Source organism: Phodopus roborovskii, unplaced genomic scaffold (genome assembly GCF_943737965.1).
Source record: "Phodopus roborovskii unplaced genomic scaffold, PHOROB, whole genome shotgun sequence".
Taxonomy (NCBI): domain Eukaryota; kingdom Metazoa; phylum Chordata; class Mammalia; order Rodentia; family Cricetidae; genus Phodopus; species Phodopus roborovskii.
The window spans coordinates 15,953,423-15,970,565 of NW_026126418.1; the positions used below are offsets into that span (position 1 = coordinate 15,953,423).

Consider the following 17,143-nt stretch of genomic DNA (forward strand, 5'->3'; position numbering starts at 1 on the left):
TGAACAAGGAGGAGCTAATGGCCCCCAGACTGATAGCTCGGAATCCAGCATGGAACTGACTCAGCCCCACCCCCTGAATATGGGTCTCAGCCAGAAGGACTGAGCAATCTAAGAAACCTCAGACAGCGGAAACAGGATGTATCAGAACCTTGCGAACACATCCCCCATGAAGGGATACTACCTTAACCTAGAGACAGGAGATAAGTCCTAGTCCCTATTTCAAATGACCTGACAGATCTACATGACCCCACCTGGATGGCATTGCCCTACATGTGGAATTGGGGATGGGGGATGGGAGGGTGGTCAGTGTGCATGTGAGGGAGGAGAGAGGATAAAAGTGAGGGAGGGAGAGGGAACTGGGATTAACATGTAAAAAAACAAAACAAAACAACAACAAAAAAAAAGTAGTTTTGTTTTTAAATACCATAATATGATTCCATACAGAAGATAGTAAGGGAAGAAAGAAAAAGAAGCAACTAGGTTACTCTCCTAGGAAGACATGGATGGACTGGGAAGGTACACCAAGCAAGGGCTCAGCAGAACATTTTCTAATTTTACCTAAGTTACTATTTAAAATAAATTAAAGGAGCTTAACCTTTACTTACAATTTTGTCATAAAAGTCTTTGGGAAGTTTGGAAAGGATCTCTACTGCTTCCAAAAGCTCATAGGCATCTATCTGTGGTACCTCATCACCATCATCACCACCTTTGAAGACAAAAAATAGGTCTTAAAATATATGCATGCATATATACACATATATGTGTGTATGTGTGTGTGTATATATATATATATATATATATATATATATATTTTTTTTTTTTTTTTTTTTTTTTTGGGAACTGGCTCAGTGGGCAAAAGCATTTGCTGTATTAGCTTGATGACCTGAGCTAGACTTAGGAGTGCAAGCATAATCTGCAATCTCAGCACCTACAGGTATGGAAAGCTGAGATAGCAGAAGCTCATGGACCACTTGCCTAGCTGAAGAGACTGAGCCTTCAAATCAGCTGGGGTGCTGGACAGATAGCTCAGCAGTTTCGAGTGCTTGCTGTTTTTGCAGAGGACCCAAGCTCAGTCCCTACAACCACAGTGAGTAGATCATAATTGACTTTAAGTTCAGTTTCATGAGATCTGATTTCTGGTACCAACACACATGTGGCATACACTTCCACAGACAGACAGACAGACAGACTGACTGACTGACTCACACAGCTTAAATTAAAAAAACTAAAGTAACCTAAAAATAATAACTTAGTTGGGCAGTGGTGGCACATGCCATTAGTCTCAGCATTCGAGAGGCAGGCAGATGGATCTCTGTGAGTTCGAGGCCAAGCTGGTAAACAAAGCTACAGAGAGAAACCCTGTGTGTGTGGAGGGGGGGGGGGGGGGGGGGATTGGAAAGGTAAGGACCAACAACTAAAGGTTGTTCTCTAGTTTCTATACATGTATTATGTACATACTCACATACCAAAATAAAAGTTTTACTTATCAGTTATCTTTTCATATTCCTGATAAAAGTTTTTAGAAATGTATTTTATATGTATGGGTGTTTTGCCTGAAATGTCCTCTAGAAGATTACTGGCTGATCCATCTCCCCAGCTCCCAGGATGAAATTGTTATAGAACAGATACCAGAGTTATTTATATTTAGTACCACATAAAACTCAAGATCATCATCTTCTTTTTCTTTTTGAGATGGGTTTTCTTTTTAGCTTTGAAGACTGTCTTGGAACTCTCTCTATAAATCAGACTGGTCTTGAAGGCATGCACCACCACCTCCTGGCTCTCAGATTTTATTAAAAGCAGTTCTCTAAAATATGCCCAGTCAATAGAATTTGTGTGGCAGCAATAATTCTCACTAATTTTTATAGAAACTAGCGTTTAAAACTTGGCTTACCTCCCTCTGCATCTCCACCAGCAGATTGTTGTTGTTCTAATTTAGCTTCTAGTTCTTGTTGGGAACGAAGAAACCGGCTTGGTTTAGGAGCACCTGTTGGCAACTTGACCCATTCTTCTTCTAATTCTTTCAACTGCAAGCATGAACAAAATATCTTATAATTTTTTTTAAAATTTACAACCCATTATTAGAAAACATAATGCTTGTACTTAACTGATCTATTGGGACTTACTTTCTGTTTATGTGGTACTAATAGGGAAACTAATAAAAGATAAATTTAAACTGCATTTTGCAGCATAAGAGATTTTACCACACTGAAGATTTATTTCTAAGCACTAAAAACAAAATTCTTTTTTAAAAAAAGATTTCTTTTTTGCCTTCATGCATGTAAGTGTACTTCACGTGTGTGTGATACATGCAGAGGCCAGATGATCACCTGGAACTAATGATCCCCCGGAACTAGTCATAGAGTTTTAAACAGCCATGCAGGGGCTATCTCTGCCAAGAGCTGCAAGTGCCTTTAACCTCTGAAACATCTCCTCAGCTTCCCAAATCCATTATTTTAAGACACTACCACTAGTTTATGAATTCAAATATGCTATATTATCAAAAAAGCTCCAAAAATAACTACATGATAGAACTGTTTTATCCAAGCAAGTGAGTCCTGCTACTCAACAGAATTATAAAGGGATCCTTTTAAACTGATATACATTTAATACTAGCAGGGCTGGGATAGGTTTGTCTAGTATGTGCAAGACTCAGGACTTCCTCCCTAGCAGAGAGACAGAGACAGAGAGATAGACAGTAACAGCAGAAAGTCTATGCTCAGGAATTTATATAAATCTTAAAAAAAAAAAGTAAAGTGTGTTAGTTAAGGATACTAACAATTACAAGTAGGAAATACACCTCTATATTAACCTTATGCAAAAATAACAAAGAAATCTGTGCCTTACCTGGACAGAATTTATATTTTGTAATGGGTGTCTCAGGGCATCTCGAATCCATCGATAAATCTCTACAGCAATTAGTTTGGCTTCATCTCGAACAGCCTTGTCTCGAGATTCAAATAGTTTTGGCAACACTTTAATAATTGGCTTAAGTAAGATGATTTTGGAACCAAATTCACTATAAGTGAAAAATTGGGGAAAACAGTCAACATGCCATGTTTCATTGAGCATGTACAGCTCCAAATCATATATTGTACCTAAGTGTGGTGTTTAAAGCCATTAGTCCCCAGCACTCAGAGGGCAGAGAAAGGAGGATTTCTTTGAGTTCCAGGACAGCCTGGTCTATAGAGTGAGTTCCAGGACAGCCATGACTATGTAAGGAGGTCCTGTCTCAAAACAAACAAACCAATCAATCATATATAAACAGGTTAAATTTTCCTTAAGGCAACAAATGGGATTCACAACCATTTATCTCTCTATCCATCCACATCCACAAATACATACATAGATAAAATATTAAGCTATTGTTCTTAGATTGTTTAGTATCTAGAACCCAAAATAATATTAACATTTTAAAATGAATTTTCTAATAGCCAAAGAAAAATATGCTCAACCTGACAGATTGAGTTAAAGCAATGTACATTTCTTTTTATTTTATTTTATTTATTTATTTAGAGACAGGGTTTGTGTAACAGCCCTATCTTGGAACTAGCTCTGTAGACCAAGCTGGCCTCGAACCAGTAGAGATCTGGCTGCTCTCTGCCTCCCAATTGCTGGGATTAAAGCAGTGTGCCACCACCACCACCAAGTCTGATTTTTAACATTTATGAATAGCAAATTCTAGAACAGGAAGGATTTGATTATAAAATACTTAATTTTAGAATGAGTAATGGAATTCAAATATATTTGGGGCTTTCCATTCTTCTAGTTTTTAAGAAAGGGTCCCACTCTGAAGCCCAAGCACTATTGGTGGTGATTCTCCTGTCTAGGAATGCTAGGACTTTAGGTGATAGTACTTACTATCAATAGTTAGAATATACTATTAACTCATGTGTGTAATTTACCTCACTTGCATGAATGTAAAAAAAATTGTTCAACAATAGCTACTATAGCATACTACAAATTAAGTTGTGAAATTCTTTTCCCAAAAAGTGATTTTTCAACAAGGCATACGGATACATTATATAGATAACATAACATGAAAATACACTGGATCTCTAATATTTCCTCTAAAATGGACTTTATAAACCAAGTGTGGTGGTTCACATCTGTAATCAGATCAAGAATCTGAGGCCAGGGCTGAAGACATGGCTTAGTGGTTGGGAGCACTGAAAGCTCTTCCAGAGGACCCAGGTTCAATTCCTAGCACCCACATGGCAGCTCACAACTGTCTGTAACTCCAGGATCCACCACCCTCCCACAGACATCCATGCAGGCAAAACACCAATGCACACAACATAAAAATAAATAAATTAAAAACAAAACAGAAGAATCAGAGGCTAGGCCAGGCATTGGTGGCGCACACCTTTAATCCCAGCACTCTGGAGGCAGAGGCAGGAGGATCTGTGAATTCGAGACCAGCCTGGTCTACAAGAGCTAGTTCCAGGACAGTCTCTAAAGCTACACAGAGAAACCCTGTCTCTATAGAAATTTCTATGACAGTTTGAACTAAACAATGAGACCCTGTTTCAACATGGAGAACAAAACAAAATTAAACTACTCTTAGATTTACTTTATTTTTATGTGTATGAGTGTTTTGCCTATATGTATAATTTGTACCATGCGTGTGTTAGTGCCTAAGGATGTGAGAAAAAGGGTCAGATTCCCTAGAACTGAAATTGTGAACAGCTGGCTGTAAGAAACCATGTGAGTGCTGGGAACTGGGAACTAAACCTATATCTTCTACAAGCGGATCAAGTTCTCTTCACCACTGAGCCATTTCCAGCCCCAAATGTACAAACACAGCCACTTTATATTATTAGAAGAGAACATTTATCTTGTTCAGCTGACCTACAATACTAAAGAACAAATGAGAATTTATGGTGCCTTTAAGTCATTTTGTTTGAGAATAATTTAATTTGATGCCTGAAGGACCTAATACTCAGGATTCTTACATATTCCTATAGCACAGACAATGGAAGGTAGATGTTTCCCTATTATTACTACTTTAGGGACTGTATATCGGTGGTAAAATTCTTGTCCACCATCTGAAGTCTTGAGCACAATTCCCAGTACCACTGGGAAACAAAACAAACAAACAAGCAAAAAGAAATGCATTATAATAGTTTCATCTAATTCCTTTTTGTTTCTCTATCATGACTTACTTTTAACAGATAGAATAAAAGAGATAAAGCGAGTTCACATGGAAAATAGATACATGAAAAAAACAGAGTCTAATTTTGATAGTAAACATGATAGGAAAAAAAGTTAGGTATCTTAGCACACACCTGTAATTTTAGAACTTGAGAGGTAGGAGGAGGAGGATCAGGAGCTCATGGTCATCCTCAGCTATATAGCAAGTTTCAGACCAACAAGACCTGAGTCCTTGACCAAAACACTAAAAATGAATGAATGAATATAAGTTTAAAAGTAAAAAAAAAAGTCTCTATAAGCCTGTTGTAGGGATGACAGAGTGTTTTTCTGGCTCCTAATTATAACTTTAGGAGGCTATGATACTTAAGCCTGTAAGTCCTAAACAGCTACTTCACATTCTGAAATGCTTTAGGAAAAAAACCAATTACAAAGGTGGATTATAGATCATCATCAATAAGGACAAGCCTAGAGGTATGCTTTCCTAGGACATGGGAGTTCCCAGATTTTTTTCCCTATACACTAAAAATAATAATGACTATCTAGACAGTACAGATAATTAATATTAATATACAAAGAAAATAAATGTAACCTATTCTTTCCTAGCCTTATTCTCCTAGTCAGTTTAAAGGTAAAATTACTATATATACATAAAATAGTCTATAAAATAGAAATTTTTAATTCAAAGGAAGATCACAGTATGATATACACTATACACATACATACAAGCATACAAAAATATAAAACATAAAAAATTAGAAAATACATCTACTGGTACCAGTCTGTAAATTCATTAAATTTATTTATCTATAATCTATCTTTTTTTTTTTTTTTTTTCTTTTAAAGAAAGAACATTTTACTGAGCACACAGTTGAGGGTGGGCTGGCAGTATCTAGAGTAGTGCTTGTGCCTAATCTGATGAATTTCTAAAATGGCAAATTGAGACAACTATTTACTATCCACAAAGACACATGCTGCCAGGTATGGTGGATTATGCTTGTTACCTTGGCACTCCAAAGACAGAGGTAGGAGAAATGCCAAGAGTCTAAGATGAGCCTGGGCTACAGGGAGACACCCTGTCTTAAAAACAAAACAAGCCAAAGGGAAAAACTCCGCATGCCTACCATACCATAAAAGAGTAGGAACAAAGAAACTTTCCTTGGAATAGCGAGATGGATCAGTGGGTTTAAAGCAGTTGCCTGGCCTGAGAAGTGACTCCTTAAAGTTATCCTGATGTCTGTCCTCTCCGTCCGTGTATGCCCTGACACTGTAGTACTGCATTCCCACTCATGCATTGTGTATACATGTGTAGTAACAAAATAAAACAGGCAAAAGAGAACATAAATCAAGGATAGCTTAACAAAATTCAAGGATGCTGATACTTTCACATAAAATAAACATGTTAAGGCAACAATGTCATCAAGATGCAAGTAATAAACCAAATTACAATAGTTTCAAAGGAATGATCTTTATTCTAAGATTTCATTAGTGCTATTTTCTAACATAGCTAACACTGGACAATAACTGGAGACAGGATATGGGGCTTAAGAATTGCCTAGATTCAGGATATAACTAAGTGGTAGAATGCTTGCCCTCTCCCTGGAAGAGAAGGACTACTGATTTACCAAAGTTAGAGCTCTCTACCAAATCTTAGCCACTTGTCTCTGCAAGTACAGTATATATATAAAGAATTTCAGTGTTCAGTAAGAACTCTAGGGCTGAACACAGCACATACAAGCTATTATTATTTTTAGACCAAACCAACTTTAGAACAAGTTACTTTGATGTTTACTAAAAAGACCTCAAACAAAGGTTTGCTTGAACCAACAACTATGTCTTTATAGATAACATAAGTCTATTCTTGAAGCCAGCAAGAGAAAACTGCTTAAATATATTAAGAACACTTTTCCAAAAAAAAAAAAAAAAAAAAAAAAAAAAAAAGGCAGTTCTTAAACAGAACAGAAATGTTCCCTGCTCACCTTCACTAAGAAGGAATTTAGAGAAAAATAACCAAACAACATGCTTAAAGGCTGAAATTACAAGTTCAACAGTCATCTGACAACTGGGGAACCTGCATGAAATTGAGCTAGACTCGCTGAATATAGATGACAATGGTGTGGCTGGGGCAATATATGAGGCCCATTCCATGGACAGCCTAGGCGGGTTGGGGAGGGTGCCTTGGTCCTGCTTTAACGAGAAGATGGGATAGACTTAGTATACTACCCAGGGGAGGCCTTACCCTCTCCTCAAGGAGGTAGGGTATGGGGTAAGTGGGGGGAGCAGGAGGAGAGGAGGGAAGGGAAACTGGGATTGGAATATAAAGAATAAATTAATAAATTAAAAAACACTTTTAAAGATATAATACACACACCAAAAAAAAGCTCAACAGTCTCCATTTCTATTTAAACCTGGAACTCAAATTCAGTCAGCACACTGAAGAACTGAAACACGTGTTACCTTAGCCAGGTAGTGGTGGCACAAGCCTTTAGTCCCAACACTAGCGAGGCAGAGGCAGGCGGATCTCAGGGAGTTCAAGGCCAGCCTGGTCTACAGAGCTAGTTTCAGACAGGCTCCAAAGCCACAGAGAAACCCTGCCGCAAAAAAACAAGGGAAAAAAGTCTTACCTTAAGGCTTTCCTTAGTGTTTCTATACAGGCCACTATGATCTTGGGGTTCTTGTTATCCAGGCCTTTTAAGAGCTCTTCTTGTACAGACTCTCCTTTTTCAATCTCTATGTACATGAGGCAAATCTCTATGCCCAACTCCTTGGCTTTGGCTTTAGGCTGGTTGAAGACTTTACTTACAACACCTGACACAACTTCTCCTGTGGTTCTGTAAATCACACACATACACATGTTTAAGTAAAAAGAGATAAACCCTAAACAGTCCACAAAAGACATGCTTCACTATAATTTCATTTTGTAAGTATAGAAAATTCAAATAGGAAAATTTTTCCTAGACATTCCTTGCAATCTTTTTTGTTCTCGTTTTCGAGATAGGACTTCTCTGTGTAACAGCTCTGGCTGTCCTGAAACTCCCTTTGTAGACCAGGCTGGCCTCGGACTCACAGAGCTTTACCTACTTCTGCATCCTGAATGCTGGGATTAAGAGTGTGCACCACGACTGCCCGGCCATTCCTTGTAATCTTACAATACAGAAATACATCTGTCCTTGCAGACATTCTTTAGAGTGTGTGTATGTGTGCCTGTCTTACATGTGGATACACAAACATACACTATAAAGCAGGATTATAGAATGCTTGCTTTTTCAAATACTTATTTCAGACATTTTTAAAGAAAATTTATTCACACGATGGAGGGAATATACCTTTAATACGGAAACACTCCAACTTTTAGCAAAATGTCAAAGTAACTGCCTTGTACTGAGTGCTATGTAAATTAAATAATTATGTAATTCTGGCAGCAAGAGGAACCAAATAGGTTACGGCTAAAGGGGGCATTTGTCAAAAAGCAGTTTCTAATATGAAAAGAAAAATTAAGTAAAAGAGCAAACATTTTATTAACACTGGTTACAGTTAACCAAACTGTCAAACTGATGATGTTCACTAGCATGGTCTCTGAAGTAAACACATCTTTCTTACATAATTAAAGGTCTCAACTGTTTGTATATGCAAGCTCTTTCTCATGGATGACATGGAGACTAGACTTAGAAAAATCAAGTTAATAAGATACAGGAAAGTGAGTGAATGGAAACTTTGTGTGTAATTTATTTTATATGCATTAAAGGTGTCAGATACTGGAAGTTACAGTTGTGAGCTGCCATGTGGGTGTTGGGAATTGGACCTGGGTCCTTTGGAAGAGCAGTCAGTGCTTTTAACCACTTAACCACTGCGCCATCTCTCCAGCCTGGAAACTTCTATCATCCATACTTGAAGTCTATTGGGCCAGGAAACACAAATTAGAATTCACTACCCCAAGAGACAAAAGTTCTTGGAGGAAAAAAAAAAAGGTTATTATAAGTTTGGAATTTAATAATTATTTTTTGTATTCATTTTTTTATGTGCATTGGTTGTTTTGCCTGCATGTTATGTCTGTGTGAGGGTGTCGGATCTTAGAATTACAGACAGTTGTGGGTGCTGGCAATTGAATTTGGGTCCTCTAGAAGAGTCAATGCTCTTAACTGGTGAGGCATCTCTCCAGTTCTGTGATCCTAAGTTTTCAGAGAAGTTTTTCTTTCATAATGCCCAGTTGTCTTCAGTGAGGCTCTCACACTTCCTTTGCAATGACCTTATAGTAACTACTTCTAAAAGTTACTAAGGTTACTTTAAATTTTGAATAATGCTCATCTAAAAATCTCAAAAGGAAAAACAGGGCCAGCTAGATGGCTCAACATGTAAAGATACCTGTTTATTAAGCCTGCAGACGTTAAGTTCATCTCTGAAACTTACACAGTGGTAAAGAAAGAACTGATTCCACATGTACCCAAACACATAGAGAAATAAACATTTATTCTCCTTTAGAGATTTCATGTGCCATTCAGACTAATTAAAGACACTGAAAGACTTTTAGTATATTTTAAAACTATAACAGAGGCTCTATAAACACATAAATTTATCTATGTAGCACTAAACAGAGATGTTTATAGAATATTAGGAAAAAACTACTTACTTTCCTGCAACATGGGCATTTTCAACATAGACAAGTGCAGCTTCTAGCCCTTTCAATTGAACCACAGCGTTGGAATCAGTGACAAATTTTTTGATTAATCCTAAGTATTTGGACCATTCTGGGCTTTTTTCATCCTTTATTTTCTGGAAGATCTTCAGAGCCTCTTCATACCCACTTAATCTCGCTTTCCACAGCTAAAAGAAAATTAGCATTTTGAAACAAAGTTAATGATATTATTCAGTAATAATCTGGAAAAGAAGTAAGAATATTCCATACCAGGAAATCTGAACAAAATACCCTACAACAGGAAAAAAAAAAGAAAAAAGAAATTTAAGAAATTCAGGCAATTAAAAAAAACAAAGGAGGGGGCAGACAGGACTTTTCATCTTCCTCTTCTGGCCTCTCTCTGTGTCTCTTTACCTCTTTTCTTTCATTCCCCCTTCTAATAAAAGTTCTCACTTTAAAAAATGAAATAATTTTAAAAAATGGTTGACAATAAACAATTTGGTTTTTGTTGTTGTTTGGAACAGGGTCTCTCTCTAGAACTCACTATGTAGACCAGACTGTCCTTTAACTCATAGAAATCCACCTGCCTCTGCCTCCCCAGTGCTAGGATAAAAGGCATGTGCCACCATGCCCAACTTCAACAAGCTTAAGAATATTTTGCCAAGGCTATCTAAATATGAATTCACAGTAGGGCCAGAGTAAGTGAGTAAGGACACTTGATGTGCAAGTCTGATGACCTTAGTTTGATTCCTCAGTTCATCTCACAATAAACTTTTCAAAGGTGTTCCCAGACTTCCACATTTATGGTGTAGACACACACATAAAATTTTTTTAATTTAAAAATAAACTACAGATGGGTGGTGGTGGTGCACACCTTTACTCCCAGCACTCAGAAGGCAGAGGCAGGCAGATCTCTGTGTGTTCCAGGCCAGCCTGGTCTACAAAAAGCGACTTGCAGGACAGCCAGAACTGTTACACAGAGAAACTTTGGTCTCTCTGTGTGTGTGTTGGGGTGGATAATATGAAATACAACCCTCAAGTCATTACAAATGTTTCTCAATTTATATTCAAGTATTATTACTAATATAAAGGTCTCTCACAGGTTTGTGTGTTGAATACTGGGAACCTTTAATATAGCTATTTTGGAAGGTTATGGAAACATTAGCAAGTAAGGCCTAGCTGGAGAAAATGTTTTTGGAGGTTTATTCTGGGGGTGCTATACCTTGCCCTGGCCCCTTTGTATATTCTCATTTTCTGCTTTCTAACTGCTATGAGGTGAGAAGCTCCTCTACTGTATAATCTACTGCCATGATCGTTGCCCAAGTGAATGGGGCCAGGAACCACAGATTGATTCCTTTGAAAGTAAATTCTTCTTTAGGTGGTTCTCTCAAGTGTTGGAGTCACTTACAAGTATCACACAATCATACCAATAAGCTTAAAATTAACAGTGTTAAGTTTTAAAAGAAGAGGGGACATGGCAATATAAAAATGTATAGAATAAAAGCCTCATCTTGTCTTAACATTAAAAAGTCTACCCAGGGCTGGGTGCTGGTGATGCATGCCTTTAGTCCCTGCACTCGGGAGACAGAGGCAGGTATATCTCTGCAAGTTCAAGGCTAGCCTGGTCTACACATTGAGATCCAGGACAGACAGGACTATGTAGGAAAAAATAACAAAGAAAGAAAGAAAGAAAGAAAGAAAGAAAGAAGGAAAACAACTAACCTGTACATTTTAAGTAGAAATCTGTAAGAAAGGAAATGAAATTTTCTACTAACTGGTAGACATTGTTTTAAAAATGGAAAGGCATGGTGAGTCATACCTATAATTCCAGTATAGCAAGAGAAAATGAAATAATTGAAAAGTAGTTATCTATTAGTTTAAAATCATCCATAATTAAAAGGTGGCTAGCCCCAGAAGGTGCAGATACTGAAATATACATTATATATACACCAGAGAATCTAAAAAATGCTAAACATCCAGAGCCAAACCAGACTGCAAATGCAAAAATCGGTTTCCATAAAATAAAATATGCTAATGAAAAAGCTACCCAACTTGAAACATTTTTTTTTTTCCTTCCAAGACAGAGTTTCTCTGTGTAGCCCTGGCCATCCTAGAATTCACTCTATGAACTCAGAGACCTGCCTACCTCTGCCTTCCAAGTGCTAGGATTAAAGGTGTGCCTCACAACCACCTGGCATATTTGTCACTTTTTAAAGATCTAGGGTTTCTCTGTGTATCCCTGGTTGCCCAGGAACTCACTCTGTAGACCAGACTGGTCTTGATCTTAGACACAAATGCCTCTTCCTTCCAGTGCTGGGAATAAATGAAAAAAATATTTTATCAAGCTAGAGAAACCTTATTTTGTGTCTGTGGATGTGTGTGTGGGGGGTACATGGGTACCTGTGTGAATAAGGGTACACATGTGCCAGGGTGTATGTGCAGAGATCACAAGAATTGAACTCAGGATCTCTGGAGGAGCAGTCAGTGCTTGCTTAACCTTCTGAGCTGTCTCTCCAGCCCCAACTCTGTTTTTGAAGCAGTCTTTTTTGGTTTTGTACTGCATACTTCAGGCTAGCTGTCTTTCAAGCTTCTGGAAGATCTCTCTCTTCATCTCTCATCTAAACCATTAGGTGCTAGGATTACAAATTCAAGCCATGGCACCCAGCCTTCTACATGGATTTGGAGTTTAGACCTTAGGTCTTTAGGCTGGAGCAGCAAGTGTTCTTATTTACTCAACCATTTCCCTGTTTTTTTGAGATTGGATCATGTAGCCAAGGCTGGACGAGCATTTGCTATGTAACTAACCAAGACTGGCCTTGAACTCCTGATTCTCCTGCCTCCACCTCTCAAGTACTAGGATTACAGGTGTACACCACCACACTTACGTAGGAGACTCCTATTTCTAATGACATAAAATAACATGTCATCAATGTTATACATTCTAAGTAAGGTAATAATATAACTGCCGACAAAACAAGTTAATGACAATAAAATTTAAGTTCTAGAAGTCTTACCTTGTGTTCACATTTCTGATCAACTGGTAGTTTCAACCATTCACTGTCATCTCCCATTGTGCTTCTAGTTTTTTCTCGGAGTTAAAAGTAGTTCCTAGTCAGGTAAAAGTAGATAGTAGATACTCATTAACTCTAATAACCAAGTAGTCTCTTAAAACAAAAATCGTTTTTCATGGGTTATTATCATGCATTTATAAATAAGAGTTAAAGTTTCTTTGATCAGATGCCTACTACTCAATTCTATTAATAGAACACTTTCTTCCTCTTTTTTGGGAGGGAGGGGCAGTGCAAGACAGGATCTAACTAAACTATGTCTAGCCATTCTCAAATTCAAAGATCTACCTGCCTCTGCCTCCTGTTAGCTAGAATTAAAGGCATATGCCATCAAACCTGTGTGGTTTTTGTTTGTTTGTTTTTGTTTTGTTTTGTTTTGAGATAGTATTTCTCTGTGTAGCTCTGGTTGTCTTGGAACTCAATCTAGAGTTGGCTGGGACCTGAAATTCAGAGATCTGCCTGCCTTGCCTCCTGAATGCTGGGATTAAAGGCATGTACCACCACTAACCAGCACAGACATTTTCTTAATGATAAAAAATAGAAGGTAGATGTAGAAGGTCCAAAGTTCAAGATCAGTCTCAGCTAAATTTGGTGAGTTTGAGAGCACCCTGAGTTACCTGAGACATGTCTCAAAAAACAACAACAATAAAAAAGAGCCACTTAATTTTTTTCAAGTGAGAAATATATGACCAAGAATCGGAAGGAAGGAAGGAAGGAAGGAAGGAAGGAAGGAAGGAAGGTAGGAAGGAAGGAAGGAAAGAAGGAAGGAAAGAAGGAGCAAGCTACACATAGCTCTTATTATTATATGGAAGACCAAAATATCAACCCCCATATCAACTTCTTTGGCACATTTCTATTCAGTTACTAAAAAAAGGTTCAGACATATAACAGCTCTGAAAAGCTGCCATCTTTTTATAAAAGAAATCTCCATCCACGGAGGAAGCCTACATTAGCAAACAAACAGAGGAATTTGTTCACCTTTGGAGGTCCCCATCTCTGCCCAAAACAGGATACTGGATTTTCTCATAGAGGAGACTAGTGTTCCACACTTGGGCCACACACAGATTGTCACAGTTGTCATCTATTCTTCAGAGGACAGTTTATCTGACTTTATTTGTGTAATCAATCAAGCATTTATTTATTATGCATTCCTCCTCTCTTCCTTGAAAATGTCAAAACTCTATTCCTTTCTATAATTTAGAATTCTATAAAAATTTCTTATCATTTAAGAAATACATATTCCTTATTGATAATTTGTCTATTATTGGTTTCATATGCTTTTAAATATAAAGACATTTTCTCTCTTTTTCATTTTTGGTTTTTAGAGACAGAGTTTCTCCGTGTAGCCCTGGCTGTCCTGAAACTCAAGAGATCATCTGCCTCTGTTTCCTGAGTGCTGGGACTAAAGGCATGCACTACTACCACCCAGCTCCTAAATTTATTTATTTATTTATTATATGAGCCAGGCATGGTATACACACTTGTAATCCTAGCCCTCGGGAATCTGAGGTATGTGACTTTGTCTTAAAATGATACAAAACAACAGACTAAAGCAGAACCTGGATATGGTGGCTCAAGCCTGTAATCCTACCACCTGTGATGCTGAAGCAGGAGAATCACTGAAATATAAAGGCCAGCTTGGGCTATAGAGTGAGTTTGAAAACAGACTGTACTAGACTGAGACTTCTAGAAAGGAAAGAGAGAAGCAGGGAGAGAGGGTGGGCAATATCATTACAGATAAATCTCAATACTACCTAGCTTTCTACCTAGTCCTGTTAAATACAAATCTAACCTGAGCTTATACAAACTAGTAAATGATTAAATCCATAAATGACTTATTCCCTTGTAAATATTCTATATATTTAAACCTTTTCTGCTGTTGTTTTTAAAACGATCTCACAATGTAGCCTTGGCAAGCACATAGACAGGCTGGCCTACAACTCACAAAGATTCAGTTGCCTTCTATCTCATAAGTGCTAGGACTAAAAGTGTGAGCCACCACGTGTAGCTTAAACCATTTTAAAAACATTTATTTTTATTTATGAGTCTGTGTTGTGGATGTGTGTGTCTCTGTGGCGATCAGAAGAAGGAGTCAGATTCCCTAGAGTTGGAGTTACAGGCAGCTGTGAACTGCCTGACATTGGTGCTGGGAGCTGAAATCAGGCCCTCTGGAAGAGCCGTGTCACTGAAACATCTCTCTGGCCTCGTATTTTAACCAATTTTTAGCAAGGCTTATAGTCAATATACCTTTAACAATTTCATGCTTTCCATTAAGGAAACACCTTTCTTTCTGATTGTGAAAATATGTTTCTGAAGAATCTTTACCATTTACTATACAAAATACATAAAGTATTAAAATGAAAACTTCTACCAGTTAGTAATTAAAATGAGCACAGTATATAAATCACATGAAAAAAACAAGGATACTCCTTTTAATCTTCTGTTATTTGTTTTTGGCCTAGTTTGCCCCTAAACTCACTATGTAGTTGAGGATAATCTTAAAATCCTGATCCTTCAGTCTCCACCTCTCAAATGCTGACATTTTAGGTACATGCCACTATGCCCAGGTAAGGCCTTTTTTTGCAAATGCAAATATTTATCTTTTTGAGAATATAACTCAACACCCACATGGCATTTCATTCTGTAAAAACACCACAATCAGTAATCTTACTAAGCTTTTAACTACTGAGACTCCTCTGTAGCCTCTCAAAGTCCTTAAAGCGTATTAATCCATCTGTGTTTACACCAACTGTGTGAGGGAAAAAAATGTATTCCCCCCCCCTTATATACTAGATACACAAAGATTAGGTTATGTGCCAAAACAACAAAACTGGTACATAGTGGGACTACACTCAGTCTTTTTTCTTTACACTTTATTCCTTCCCATCAAACAGAAGGAAACACCCCAGGAAAAAAAGAAAAAGAAAAGCTTAAAAACAAAGACTAGATCATAATAGTTTCCTAGAATAAGTAGAGCTATATGTAAGACTTCTTTCCCAAATCTCCATGTCTGGGGGAAACGGCAATATTTTGTAACAGAAGTTAAATCTTTATACAGAATTTGTAGAAACTCAAATTCGACAACAGTGAACTAGGGTAACAGTTTGGATTAAGGGCATGCACCACCACACCCAGGTTAAATCTGTATCCTTTCTTCTTCTGAGTCAGGGTCTCATAAATCATGCAGCTCTGGTTGGCCTGGAACTTGAATGTAGAACAAGCTGGCCTCAAACTTACAGAGATCCTCCTGCCTGTTTCCCAAGTGCTGGGATTAAAGGTTTGCACCTCTATGCCCTACCTAGTTCAATCACAATCTATGTAACAAACTCCTATTAATGTTCATAGACTGAACTCATCGAGTCTATGAGCTGGTATCTCTCCATTTTGTTTGTATAATTTATATATGCTAGTCAAACTTTGATTCAAAGGTTGGGTATAGATCAGTATTAGAGTGCTTGTCTAGTATGTTTGAGCCCTGTGTTCTTTCTCAGCCCTGAAAACAAAGTATAGTTCAGAGTCATGTGCTTGTCTACAAACTAAGAGATAAGCAGATGTCTACAAACTAAGAGATAAGCAGACATGGAAATAAACAATTAGAAACTTGTGTAGCATTAATTCTAACTTCTTTTACTGTAGCAGGTTTATTTAAAAGGCATACATGTTGTGGTAGTTTGAATATAATTGGCCCTCATAATCCCATAATTCCATAATCTCAGGGAATGGCACTATTAGGAGATATGGCAGTATAGATGTAGGCAGCAGTTGGGGGATTCAAGCTTGGAGCACCACAGAGACATATGAGCCAGAGAATCAAAAGTAGGAGGGTCAAAGACATATGTAACTAAAACAAGGAGAGTGAATTCCAACACTGAGGATGAGTACATAGTGAAAAGACCAAGGTTAAATTAGCCATTTAGCAGATAGTCTTGGTATTGCATGCCTATACTCCCAGGACTCAGGAGGCAGAAGCAATAAAACTGTAAGTTTGAGACTACAAATCCTATTTCAACAAACAAAAAGGAACAACCCTCCAGGTCCAACAACAACAAAATCCAGAAAATGAGCCCTACAGTTCACCATGTACAGTGCTGCCTAGCACATACAACCAATGAGCCCTACAGTTCACCATGTACAGTGCTGCCTAGCACATACAACCAATAAACATTAGCTAAGGGAGAAAAAAAAAAAAAATATATATATATATATATATATATATATATATCTCACACACACACACACACACACACACACACACACACACACACACACACACACTCAACCCCAAAATAGT

The 17,143-nt window shown here is 37.6% G+C and overlaps 1 protein-coding gene across 3 annotated transcripts in view; it reads right to left on the bottom strand.

Annotated features, from left to right (window-relative positions):
* Window positions 1–17,143, bottom strand: part of Ckap5 (cytoskeleton associated protein 5) — a 90,841-nt gene that overhangs the window by 58,039 nt on the left and 15,659 nt on the right. For all 3 annotated transcript variants that reach the window (XM_051184203.1, XM_051184201.1, XM_051184202.1), the window contains exons 2-7: window positions 12,799–12,892; window positions 9,779–9,972; window positions 7,776–7,982; window positions 2,848–3,019; window positions 1,895–2,027; window positions 606–706 (exon numbers count right to left, since the gene is read on the bottom strand). In XM_051184203.1, coding sequence (XP_051040160.1) covers window positions 606–706; window positions 1,895–2,027; window positions 2,848–3,019; window positions 7,776–7,982; window positions 9,779–9,972; window positions 12,799–12,855 — 864 coding nt within the window. In that variant the 5' untranslated portion in view covers window positions 12,856–12,892. The remainder of the gene's footprint in view (window positions 1–605; window positions 707–1,894; window positions 2,028–2,847; window positions 3,020–7,775; window positions 7,983–9,778; window positions 9,973–12,798; window positions 12,893–17,143) is intronic.